Source organism: Apis cerana, linkage group LG8 (assembly GCF_029169275.1).
Source record: "Apis cerana isolate GH-2021 linkage group LG8, AcerK_1.0, whole genome shotgun sequence".
NCBI classification, from domain to species: Eukaryota; Metazoa; Arthropoda; class Insecta; order Hymenoptera; family Apidae; genus Apis; species Apis cerana.
Genome location: NC_083859.1, coordinates 1,628,262 through 1,641,413, shown reverse-complemented (window position 1 = coordinate 1,641,413; position 13,152 = coordinate 1,628,262). Strand labels below are relative to the sequence as shown.

At 20.6% G+C, this 13,152-nt stretch overlaps 3 protein-coding genes across 12 annotated transcripts; 1 reads left to right on the top strand and 2 right to left on the bottom strand.

Annotated features, from left to right (window-relative positions):
- Nucleotides 1–358: 358 nt before the first annotated feature.
- On the bottom strand, nucleotides 359–4,192 carry LOC107997124 (CTP synthase). Its single transcript, XM_017055556.3, has 11 exons — nucleotides 3,786–4,192; nucleotides 2,965–3,135; nucleotides 2,788–2,873; nucleotides 2,571–2,702; nucleotides 2,186–2,350; nucleotides 1,820–2,107; nucleotides 1,646–1,734; nucleotides 1,251–1,549; nucleotides 1,067–1,174; nucleotides 780–992; nucleotides 359–684 (listed from the first exon to the last, which is right to left on the bottom strand). Exons 1-11 carry the CDS (start codon nucleotides 3,949–3,951, stop codon nucleotides 587–589), a joined length of 1,815 nt encoding a protein of 604 aa, XP_016911045.1. The 5' UTR covers nucleotides 3,952–4,192; the 3' UTR covers nucleotides 359–586.
- A 338-nt stretch (nucleotides 4,193–4,530) lies between these two features.
- On the top strand, nucleotides 4,531–8,843 carry LOC107997114 (phenylalanine--tRNA ligase alpha subunit). Of its 9 annotated transcripts, none has more exons than XM_062077855.1 (10): nucleotides 4,583–4,889; nucleotides 4,999–5,452; nucleotides 5,711–5,926; nucleotides 6,194–6,534; nucleotides 6,596–6,817; nucleotides 6,922–7,037; nucleotides 7,144–7,328; nucleotides 7,389–7,750; nucleotides 7,840–7,941; nucleotides 8,125–8,843. In XM_062077855.1, the coding sequence occupies exons 3-10, from the start codon at nucleotides 5,786–5,788 to the stop codon at nucleotides 8,735–8,737; spliced, it is 2,082 nt and encodes a 693-aa protein (XP_061933839.1). In that variant the 5' UTR covers nucleotides 4,583–4,889; nucleotides 4,999–5,452; nucleotides 5,711–5,785; the 3' UTR covers nucleotides 8,738–8,843. The 9 variants fall into 9 exon arrangements, with proteins under 9 accessions (XP_061933841.1, XP_061933834.1, XP_061933837.1 ...); XM_062077854.1 differs by having other exon boundaries at nucleotides 4,585–4,889; nucleotides 4,999–5,201; XM_062077857.1 differs by lacking the exon at nucleotides 4,999–5,452 and having other exon boundaries at nucleotides 4,531–4,617; nucleotides 7,569–7,750.
- A 488-nt stretch (nucleotides 8,844–9,331) lies between these two features.
- LOC107996441 (uncharacterized) lies at nucleotides 9,332–10,836 on the bottom strand. 2 transcript variants are annotated; one of them, XM_028666151.2, is made up of 3 exons: nucleotides 10,674–10,836; nucleotides 9,928–10,160; nucleotides 9,332–9,437 (listed from the first exon to the last, which is right to left on the bottom strand). In XM_028666151.2, the coding sequence occupies exons 2-3, from the start codon at nucleotides 10,144–10,146 to the stop codon at nucleotides 9,357–9,359; spliced, it is 300 nt and encodes a 99-aa protein (XP_028521952.2). In that variant the 5' UTR covers nucleotides 10,147–10,160; nucleotides 10,674–10,836; the 3' UTR covers nucleotides 9,332–9,356. The 2 variants fall into 2 exon arrangements, with proteins under 2 accessions (XP_028521952.2, XP_061934884.1); XM_062078900.1 differs by lacking the exon at nucleotides 10,674–10,836 and adding an exon at nucleotides 10,270–10,630.
- Between the last annotated feature and the right edge of the window lie 2,316 nt (nucleotides 10,837–13,152).

Genomic DNA, 13,152 nt, shown 5'->3' with positions numbered 1-13,152 from the left:
AATTACATTGTATATAATTTATTTTAATACAATTTTTATATTTAAAATAGTTTTTTTTGTAAATTTGTTTATACTGAATTAATATTTAATTATAACAATAAAAAAATAATAAACATTATTTATAAATAAATATTCGTCGAGGTCATAGCTGAATTATGATTAAAAGTATATGATTGCCAGGAACTAAAATTCTAAATTCATTTTATTCACTATAAAAAATGATTAGTCAATAAAAGTTAATGAAAAATTAAGGATTAAGTTCTTCTTTCTTATTTAGATTTTTTTGTTTAGAGAAATGATGAGGAAGAAAAATTTGAACATTTCATAAATATTATTTTATGAAAAATAAGAAGTCTAATTTATCAGAAATGTGCTAATATTTAAATTTTTTTTAGTTTATTCGGTATAAAACTATATAATGTAGACATTTTTTGGTATATAATATATGTGATATATACATATCCAATAATAAAACTATATAGTTTAAATACATAGCATATTACCATAAATATGTTAACATGTATTCTAAATCTTTATAATATTATTATTAAGATAATAATTAAAATTATTTTTATGATTAATATATCTATTCAATCAAATCATTGTAAGATGTAGTACTACCACTCATACTAGTTTCGCTTACTGTTTGTTGCTTTGCTATTGAATCAACAAGACATTCATTATCTATTAAAAAAAAAATAAATGATTAAATTTTATATATTATAATGATAAAAGTTATAAGTATAAAATATAGAATTAAACAATTTATTGTTTATTACCTGATTCATTATCACTGATTGCTTGAGGTGAAAATTTACAACCTTTAACTAAGTATTGCTTTAATTTACCGACACTAGCTAAAATTAGTCCTAAAAATGGTGGTGAAGGTTTCAGAGGTCTAGACAAATATTCTGGATGGAATTGTGTCGCAACATAATAACTATGTCCTTCTAATTCTGCTATTTCCATGCGTAAATTTTCTTCATCATGACCTAATATAAAATTATAATAATAATAATTATATATATATATATATATATTATATAAAAAATTAATGCTGATTTACCTACGAACTTCAATCCAGCTTCTTCTAAATCATTAATATACTTTGGATTGATTTCATAACGATGTCTATGTCTTTCTTCTATGAAATCTTTATTACCATACAATTGTTCTATAAATGAAGTAATTAATTAATACAAAAACAGAAATATATTAAATTAAATACTTTTAAACAATTTATTATTAACTTATAACAGAATTATTTTCTGTAAACCGAGTATATCTTTTTCCAAGTCTCATAGTTCCACCCATTTGTTTTGGATTATATTCAGGCATATCTATAACAAGAGGATGATCTGTTTCTGGATCAATTTCCATGCTATTTGCAGATTCTATATTTAAAACATTCCTTGCGAATTCAACTACTGCTACTTGTAATCCCAAACAAATACCTAGGAATGGTTTATCGTTTGTTCTACACCATTTACATGCTTCCATTTTTCCTTGCATACCTCTTTTACCAAAACCACCTGGTACAACAACACCACTAAAAAGATAAAGTCCAAAAATATAATTAAAAATAAATAAAACATAATTCTGTAACGTATAATTAATATATTAATAACAAAAAAAAATAACTTACTTGCTTTTACAAAGTTGTTGCCAAGCTTCATGATATAATACAGGATCTATTGTTTTCGTACTTTGTTCTAAATTATCAGCTTCTATATACTAAAATTATTTTAGTAAAAATAATTAGATAAATATAATATTGTCATAATAATAAATTTAACAAAATAAATACTTGATACTTTACTGTTAATTTAAGTTTATAACCAACTTGAATACAAGCATGTTGTAATGCTTTCGTAACTGATGCATAAGAATCTTCTAATTTTGTATATTTTCCTACTAATGCAATATTTACTTCTTTTCGTAAATGATCAATACGATCTGCCAAATCTCTCCATTTTCGCATAAAATATCGAGGGCGTGGCATTCCAATATTTAATTGTAGCCTATCATTTAAAAATTCGATTACACCTTGAGATTCCATCAATAAAGGAACACGATATATAGATGACAAATCATGTATAGTTATGACCTAACAAATATAAACTTTTATTAGATTTATAATTATTTCTTTCAAGATTTTATTAAAATTAAAGAATTGAAAAAATACTTGTTCTGGAGCAACATGACAAAAATTTGAAATTTTTTCTTTTACACAATCGCCTATTGGTTGTTCAGATCTGCAAACTATGAGATCAGGAGACAAACCTAATCCACGTAATTCTCTTACACTGGACTGAGTTGGTTTTGTTTTTGGTTCTCCTGTAGATCTTGGCTAAAAAAAGGATATGTAATATTAAAAATTTTTTTTATTATTTTTCTTTTTCAGTTATAAATATAATTTATAAATTAATTATAAATATAGCTATAAGTCTTTATAAATAAAAGTTATATAATTTTAATTTTAAAAGTTAAGAATAAACTAACTTGGCACAAATTCAAAGTCAAGATCTAGGATAATGAAAAAAGTTAAAATATTAAAAACAATTTCATACTTGTGGCACTAAAGATACATGTGCACAGCAAAAATTTTCTTTTTTTACTCTAAATTGAAATTGTCTAAAAGCTTCTACAAATGGCATTCCTTCAATATCTCCTATAGTTCCACCTAATTCAACAATGCAAACCTATAAAAAACAAAATTTTGATTAATTTTATATTATTTAAAGAATTTTTTTTAAATTTAAGTATTATATCCAAGTATTAAATTACATCTGGTTTATCACCATCTTTTGTTACTGATTGCTTTGCAACTCTTTCAACCCATTCTTGAATAGCATCTGTTATATGAGGTATTACTATAAAAAAATAAAAAAAACTTATTATTTATTAAAGTGATTTATAATTTAATTTTTAAAATAATATTTAAACAAATTTTCTTATATATACCTTGAACAGTTTTTCCCAAATAATCACCATGTCTTTCCTTTGATATTACATGTTGATAAATTTTTCCTGTTGTGATATTATTGTCTCTATGTAAAGTAATATCTAAAAAACGCTCATAATTTCCTAAATCAAGATCTACTTCTCCACCATCATCTAATACATATACTTCTCCTAAAATATAAAAAATTTGCAACTGAAATAATATTTATATTTTATTTTTACAAAAAAGTTAAAAATTTTTTTTATAATTTAAAAAATATAGAATTGGAAAAATATTATTAATTAATATTATATTTATCTAATTGATGAAATAAATAAAATAAATAAATAATGAAATATATGTATATGTCTTAATTAAATATAATATTATGCAAAAAATTAAATATAATTTTTTGTGAAAAAAACAAAAATTAATAAATAAAAAATAATAAATAATTTAATGAAAAAAATATAATGTATATCATAATATATTTATTTACAATATTTATTTATAACTTTATTTAAATAAATAATGAAATAGCAATTTAAATAAAACAAAATTCATAATTTCATTGCATTTAAAAAAAATTATATTATTATATTAATATATTAATATATAATTATAATATGTAATTGTAATATTATATTAACTATTAGAATAAAAAATGTTTTTAGAAATATCACACGTGATTACAAAATTGCGCGGTATAAGCAATATATAAAATTTTTTTGATCTATCACATGGCTATATTAAAATTTCAGATTTTTTTACAAAAATATTTATTGTGGATGTTATTTCATTCAAATGAAATAATTAAAAAAATAAATTGTAAACAACATACCATGCTCGTAAGGAGAAAAAGTACCGGCATCAATATTTATATAAGGATCTATCTTAATAGATGTCACATGAATACCGCAATGTTTAAGTATAGTTCCAAATGAACTCGCAATAACACCTTTGCCGACTCCACTAATTACACCACCAGTTACTAAAATATATTTCATTATTTTATAAGCAATCCAACGCAAAATGTCTGCATCGATTTCTTCATATATGTCTGTTAGTTAAAGTTTCTCAATTTTATTGGGTAATATCTGGGTCCAATGGGAACATGCAGCTTCTTATAAAATGTACAAGAATACTAATCATGATTTAGCGCCACTTTGACAGTATTTTTTTTATGTAGAATGAAAAATATGGCGGGATTTTTAATAAATTTATTTTGTATAAATTGTTAAATATTGATTATTTTTTTGTAATAATTGATGTTAACTCATAATGATTAAATAAATATTATTTAAAAATTAATAAAAAAGATATATTTTACATTAGTTGACATAAATAAAAAATCATTTAAAGAAACATCATTCAATATATTTTTTAATGTAACATATTTTTATTTTAATAAAATAAAAAAAAGTGTTAAGTGATTAAAATGTTAATAATATATATGTTATAAATATTAATAATATAATATAATATAATTAGTATTAAATATAATTTCATAATATAATTTGAATGATATTCTTCCTAAAAGATAAAAAAATAGTCAATATTTAGATATTTATATTAGATTTTCATCTAGTAATATTTAGTTAGTGCCGGAATTTTATCTTATAAAACGAAAAGCGCAGTTTCGTTTCTCTAAAAAAATCGAAAACATGGCTGAGGTACAATTGATAATAAATATATCCGATAAAATCTTTTTCATCTAGCTCAAAAAAACAAAAATAAATATCTTAAAATAAGATAAATATTTTTTTTATTCGAAAGATATAATATTTGTATGTAAAAATAATTAATATATTATTAAATTATAAATATATTTTTCACTTGTGACATAATCTTTTATAAATTTTATCATATGGTTTTCAAACAAAAAAAATTCAAAAGAAAAAAAACTTTTCAAAAGTTCACCTTTCAGGAATGACTTCTTGCCAAAGTAACAATTTTATATTTAAAAAAATCAATTAAAAATAAATATTTAATTATATATTTATATTATCTTTAAATATATATTTTATGTAATCTTTAAATTATATTTATTCTAGTGAATAGCTTATGATTTTAATACATGATCGTGTTCATAAGCGATTTTTTCATGATTTAAAAAGAAAATCCATGACTTTAGTAAAAAAAACTGCGTAAAACAAAAAAAAGAAATACTACGGAACGAAAAATCACAAATTAATATATATATATGTATATTAATGTTAAAATTCATTTGCATAATATGATTATTGTACCTAAAATGGTAGGCTCAATTGTTTATAAATAGTAAAAACATAGATTAAGTATTAAGATAATATAGATTAAGTGCTATCTATTTTTCAAGATTTATTCTATTAAAATAACTTATATTTATAATGTAAATGTAAATAAAATACAAAATAAAAATATATATAATATATATATAAATTAATAATTAATAATTTTTTATAAATCTTTTAAGTGCTTTTAAGATGTGATATATAGAAAATTATTATCATAAAATTATAATATTGAGTAAAATTAAAACTAAATTTTATGTAAGAAATAAAATTAAATTTCAAAAAATATATAATATATTTTATAAATATATATATATATTTTAAATTATAAATTTTGCTATTAATAAATTTTTAAAATATTGTGATGATTTCATATATATGTAAATATATAATATGAAGTAGTAAAAATAAATTATATAAATTGAAATTTAATTTTATTTAATTAAATAAAAATACTTATCCATATGTTATTTTTATTGATATTATTTTATAGTATTCACGTATGATTCACGTGGATCTTTACCGGTAGGATCTTTAATGTAAAATATAAACCATTATCTCTTCAAACATGGCAAAACAACTAACTGATCAAATATTGGATTATATAGATAAGCACGGAAAATTAAATTCTTTATATTTGGCTGAAGTTTTTAAAGAAAATCATCAAAAAATTATTGGAGCTATCAAAAGTATTGAAGCACTTGGTGATGTAAGTTAATAACAAATTATATAAATTTATGTGTGTTATAATTATAGGTTTTTATAATAATTATTTTAAAAAATTATTATTTTTAATTTTAAAATGTTTTCAAAATGTTTTATTAAAAAAATGCCTATTCATAAATAAATTTATCGATTTTTTGGATGAAAAAATTTGATATAACCTTAAAATTTCTATTCTTGTTTTTTAAATTTTTTTATTATAAAAATATTATTAAAATTACATTTTATTTTATATTTTATATTTTTATTATAGTTAATTTCTACTAAGCAAATTATTGATAAAAAATGGGAATTAACATCAGAAGGTCAGCATGTATTAAATCATGGAAGTCATGAAGCAGCAATTTATAATATAATTCCTAATGATGGAATGCTACAATCTGAAATTATACAATCAATTCCATTTGCAAAAATTGGATTTTCAAAAGCATTACAAGCTGGTTGGATTGTAATTGACAAAAGTAATGGTACACCTATTGTGAAAAAGAAAGCAACTTCTATTATAGATATTATACAAAATGATTTAAAGGATCTAACAAGTTTAACTGATCAGCTTAGAAATGATTATAAAAAGAGAAAACTGATTCAAGAAGTGTAAGTTTTTTATTAATTTAATTAAAAAAAAATTATATTACATAAATAATTTTCTTAACAGAATTATTAAATCTATACAAGTAGAAAAAGGTCCAAATTTTACAACAACAATTGAAAAACAAGAAACAGAATTAACTGCTGATTTGTTAATAAATGGTGCATGGAAAAATAAAAAATTTAAACCATATAATTTTGCAGCACTTGGTGCTACTCTTGAAGTAGGTCATTTGCATCCACTATTAAAAGTAAGAAGCGAATTTAGAAAAATTTTTTTAGAAATGGGGTATGTAAAAGAAAAAATTATTTTTATTTTTCTTATTTAAATGAATTTTAAATTTTGTAGCATGTCTTTAATATTTTTTCTTACATATTTTTTTCACTTTTTAGATTTACTGAAATGCCAACCAATAATTATGTAGAAAGTTCTTTTTGGAATTTTGATGCATTATTTCAACCTCAACAACATCCAGCAAGAGATGCACATGATACATTTTTTATAGCTGGTATATTTTATTAATAAATCTTTTAAATAACTATATGTATATATAATTATATATATATTTAATTAAATTAAGTGTATTTAATTAATATGTAAAATATTTATTTCAGAACCATCTCATAGTACAAATTTTCCCATAGATTATATGGAAAAGGTAAAAAAAGTTCATAGTGAAGGAGACTATGGATCTCTTGGTTATCGTTATGATTGGAAACTTGAAGAAGCTCAAAAAAATGTTCTTCGTACTCATACAACAGCTGTTAGTGCACGAATGCTTTATAAGCTTATGCAACAGGTAATTAAATAAAAAATTTAAATATCAATTTAAAAATTAAGAAATTCTCATAAATTTCAGAATAAATTTAAACCAGTGAAGTATTTCAGTATTGATCGAGTATTCCGTAATGAAACTTTAGATGCTACACATTTAGCCGAATTTCATCAAATTGAAGGTGTTATTGCAGATTATAATCTCACATTAGGTGATTTGATAGGAATTTTATATGAATTTTTTAAGAAACTTGGTATTATACAGCTTCAGTTCAAACCCGCGTACAATCCATATACGGAACCTAGTATGGAAATCTTTTGTTATCATGAAGGCTTGAAAAAATGGATAGAAATTGGTAATAGTGGAATGTTCAGACCAGAAATGCTATTACCAATGGGATTACCTGAAGATGTAAATGTAATTGCTTGGGGATTATCTTTAGAAAGGTAACAGAAAAATAATTAATATCTGTATTATAGTTGATATCTATATCATGAATATATTATTAAAATTTTAATTATCTGTTTTTTCTTAGACCAACTATGATTAAATATGGTTTAAATAATATACGAGATTTAGTTGGACCAAAAGTAGATTTGGAAATGGTTTACAATAATCCTATTTGTCGCTTAAACAAGTAAATATTTTTCTAATTATTATTAAGATATTTATGCAAATAATTACAATATTGAAATTAAAATGAATTTATAATTTTATAATAAATTTTGTAAATTACATTTTTTTCATTCAATGTATAAAATTTTATTTATTAAATAAGTAAATAAATAAAATAAATACAATATATATACGTTTCTAACAGGATTAGTCACAATTTTTCTCAAATAAAGAAGCTTGAAGACATGAAACAAGAAATAAATAAACTTGAAAAAGAATCTGAATGTACTAGAAAATTCGAAAAACAAAAACTTGTTTTATTTTGTGATCCAAAACATCCAATCAGATTTATAGAACCATTTTTTCATTATATAAAATCTTATGTTAACATTTTTGTGACATCTCATGTACATTCCAGTGTACAACATTTTCCAAATGAATTATCAGATTTTTGTTTGGAATATAAAAAAGGAAATCAAGTTAATGACATTCACTTAACAATAATTTGGAAAGAAATTGGTATTGATCCTATAATGCAATTACCAGGAATGCATAAAATAATAGGCGAAATAAATATAGCGCGATATCTAAATCGCGTAATTGAAAATTGTTATCCACATATCTTACGTTATGAAAGCAAAGGTGTATTATATGCAAATGAAATAGATAACTATTTAGAAAAAATACATAGTTTTTTACATACTAATGTGCATCAAGCTATTCATAAAAAGTCACTTTACATAATGGGTGAAGATATATCTATTATAGATATTTTATTAGAATCTTTTGAAAAATATAAATTATGTAAACAAAAATAATACATTAATAAAATTTTATAAAAATATGATAATCTATTTTTAAATCTTTTATATATCTTATGTTTATACAATTAAATTAATAAATAAAATGTATATATATATGTAATTAATTTCTTTATATTTCTGAATTGACTTTGATAATACTTAATTAAATAAATAATTAATACTTAGTTAATAATATTTAGTTAATAATTAATTAATAGTTCTGATTTTAATAATACTTAATTAAATAGTTTAATAAAAAGTATTTGTTTTAATTCTTCAAAAATTTATAATTTTTATGAACATGAGTTTATATATAATGTGCATTTATAAATATTTAATACGTTTAAATAATGCATGTTAAAAATTGATATTAATTATATATATCAGTTGTTTTTTGAAAACAAAATTTTAAATTATAAAGAAGTAAAAAATTCATTATACATATATAATTTTGCTTCATAATAATTATATTTTTTTTCAAATAATTTTAAAAATAATAAAATAATATAATATAATATAATAAATATAAATATTAATAAAAAAATATGAAATATGAATAGAATGATATAGAAGGATTTAGAAGGATCGTTATAAAAAATTAAAAAATAATTATTAAAAATTTTTTACAATTTTTTTATTTTCGCACAAATCCTGCATTATGAAGAACATTATATACTTTTTCCCGTGGTATTTTATCTGTTTCACGATCGATTACCTACAATGAAAAGAAATATTACAATTATAATTAAAACAATTATTATCAATTTCTTATTATATATATCATTAAATTTTTATAAACAAATACTAATAAAATATTTAGAAAATGATATTAGATATTTAGAAAATGAATATTAGAATATTTATTAAAAAAATATCAAGAAATAATATTAATATAAATTATTTTTTTTAAAAAAACAATAAATTAAAAAAAAATTTTGAAACATTAAAAAAAACAATAAATGAAAAGATTAAAAATATTACGAAGTATTAGATATATATTGTAGTACGAATTCATAATGAAATGCGATATATCAATAAAAGATAGAGATAAAATCAGTATAAGAGAGAATAGTGAAGGTCGTATTCTCAGATTTCAGAACTAAATCCATCAACCTCGTTTCAAAATCAATTGACACTTTACTTATTAATTATGATATGTTTTAATAATATTATAAAAGAAATATTAAAATTAACAAAAATTTTACCTGCATTTCTTTGTTGAAAATCCATGATTCTTTTGCGAGTTTAGCAGCAATTTGCGGATTTTTATAAAAGTTATTTCGTAATTCGTTTGGTAAAGTATCTTCTATTGCCGAATTCAGTAGATTTGCTGGATGTTGATACACGAATCCCGAGGGAAGATAGTATTGTGGTGAGGCCACACATAATTCCATCACGATCATAAGCACAATTATTATATTCATATTTGTGCAAAATTCTGGAAATAGTAAATTTCGTCCACTTTAAACTAACAATTTTGTCATTTTAAAATTATAAAAAAGAAATGATTTTAAAGTTTTTAATTTTAAATATTTTATTATAATCACTTTATCAAACAAGAAATATGGATATATCATAACGAATTTATAATAAAAAATATTTATTATAAATTAAGATGTTAAAAAAAGAAAGGAATTTACGATAGCTGAATCAGTATTCTAATTCAAACTTTATATCTATTCTACGCATGCGCTATCGTTCAAAATTGCATGAAAAAGTTTTTCTTCGTATATCACTTTTTTTATATTATGATTCAATTCACATGAAGTAAATAATGTTTAACACAGAAACTTCAGAGAATATTTCTCTCGTGAGATTTTGAGCTATACACTATTTATAATTATTAAATATGAGTTGAGAAATTGCTGATCCTCTTGATAGGAATTCTCTAACTCTTCTTGTATTTCGATCAATCCTTGTGATATTCGATTTTCTGCTCAAACAGACTCACCTTTTGAACATTTGATTACTTGGCCCACAGATCTAGTTATTTCTCTTGCGCATGTCTAACTGAATTCAAGATTCGTTATAGTGTTACTTATATAGTAACTGTTACTTCAGTACAAGTTACTAAGGTTACTGTCGACGTTTTCTTGGTCATTATCTGTCTTCTGACTTGTTCTACCGGCCTTATCGACGAGGTCATTTGTTCTTTCGTTTCAAGAATGAAGATTCCTTCAAATCATAATCATTGCTTGCTTGCATTTATCTACGATTTTCCTGATTCTTGAGTGCTTTATTTATAATAACGGATTTATAGTACATATTAAATATTGAATATTAGATTTGTTTTATCCAAGATAATTATTCGTGAATTTTGGATCATGTGGTATAGATCTGTGAATTATAAACGAAATATAAAGAAAAGAAATATCTAATTTTTGTGGTTTGTTTTTTCATTAGAAAAAACTGAAGAACTGTAAGAAGATTATAAATTTAAATAATTAAATTTAAAGTAAGTAAATTTTAGAAAAATTATTTTAAAAGATTATTTTTATGAAAAAATATTTTAAGAAGTGATAAATATTTAAAATATAGAAGATTTATATTGTTCTGAATTAAAAATTTTCAAATCTTTTTGTATTTTTTTTTAATTATTTTTTTTTGAAAAAATTTTTTTTATTAGAAATTTTTTATTAGAAATTTTTTTTTAGAAATTTTTTTTTAGAAATTTTTAAAAAGTTTTATTCCTTTCTTCTTTTCTTTCATCATTATTTATAACTTTTGAAATTTTTTTACCTTAATTCTTTAATAATTCTATAATTAATTAGAAATAATTAATATATACAATTCTTGAATAATTATTTAGAAATTATTCAAGAATTCATCAGAATTTCTATTCTAAGTGAGTTATTATAAAACACAAATAAGCTGAATCATATTGTCTTGTATAGAATATTCTGAAACTTTTTTTTGCTTTTCACTTTCTTTGGAAGAATAGTAATTCAATAGGCGCGGCATTCAATCGATTCACCAGTTTACGCACGATGAATTTGTTAAAAGTTGTATTTTAAAAACAGTTGTTCGATTCAAATCGATGTGTACCGTGAAATTTGGTGGGTATAATGTTTTTACATGTTTGGAAATCGATTTTGTAGAATTTTCATTATTTCTTAAATTTATTTATTTCAGAATTAAACTATTATACATATTATTTTGTTTATAGTAATCAAAAATAGTATTATCAAAAATAATATTGCAAAATTCTACTAAATAAGGAAATATTCTAAATAAAGAAAAATAATATTTAAAAAAATAATATGTTTAATTTAAAAAATAATATGTTTAAATAAAAAACAATATTAGAAAATTGTTGAATATAAAATTAAAAATCAACTGTAATTTTTACATTTTTATATTTTTTTATTTTCTTGATAATAATAATCTTTTTTTTAAATTTTTTTTTCCTTTTAAATTTTTTTAGTGAAATTATTATAACTTAAAAATATAAGAAAAATTTTGAAATTTTCTAAATGAACTTAAAAAGAGAAAAAATAATAAAAAAAAGTGATATATTAAAATAAAATTTAATTATTTATTAAATATTTATTAATAGAACATTTGTAATTTAAAAAAAAAATTTTAGAAGATTTACTAAATTGTTATATTATGTATATTCCATGATTGATAAACTTCAACTGCCTATTCAGATTCTTAAAGATTTTTTTGGTTAACACAGTTTTCCGATTTATGTGTTATGCATACTACATATATGTGTCTTTGTTAACAATTGAATCCGGATTGCAATTCACTATGTTATTATACTATGACAAAGTTATATATTAGATAGTATAAATCATTTGTAATTTCAAGTTTCTTTGCTTTCTTTGTGCAGTATTCATGTAATCGATTACGCTTTCTTTTGTCACGTTCGAATTTCATGCAAATTCTTTTTGATTATTTGATTTTTTTAAATTTCATTTGTTTGTAAGTTTAATTGTAATATAATATTAATTATAATTTAATATATTATTTAAATAAATATTATTTACTTGATTTTTGAAAGTATGAGCTTACAAATATTTAAATCTTTTTATTCATCATCATAAATGTTATAATTAAATTATATATTAACTTCAATTTTATTACAAAATTTTAATATAATATGAGCAAAAATAATGGATAAAATGTATAACAGATAAAATCTGATAACGGATAAAATCTATAAAAATTTCATATTAACGTATTAAACAATATTCAAGAAAATTATTACAACGTTTTATTATAGAGTTTTGTTGAGTGATAATCTGAATAATTTAAATAAAATAGTCCTTTTGATCAAATTGAAAATTATATGAATCTATGCGATAAATATGCATGTTTTACCAAGATAAATATATTTTTAATATTATTTCTATTATTAATAACATTAAATATGTATGTATGAAAAATCTTAATTATTTTTTATTGATAATCATTTTACTATTTTT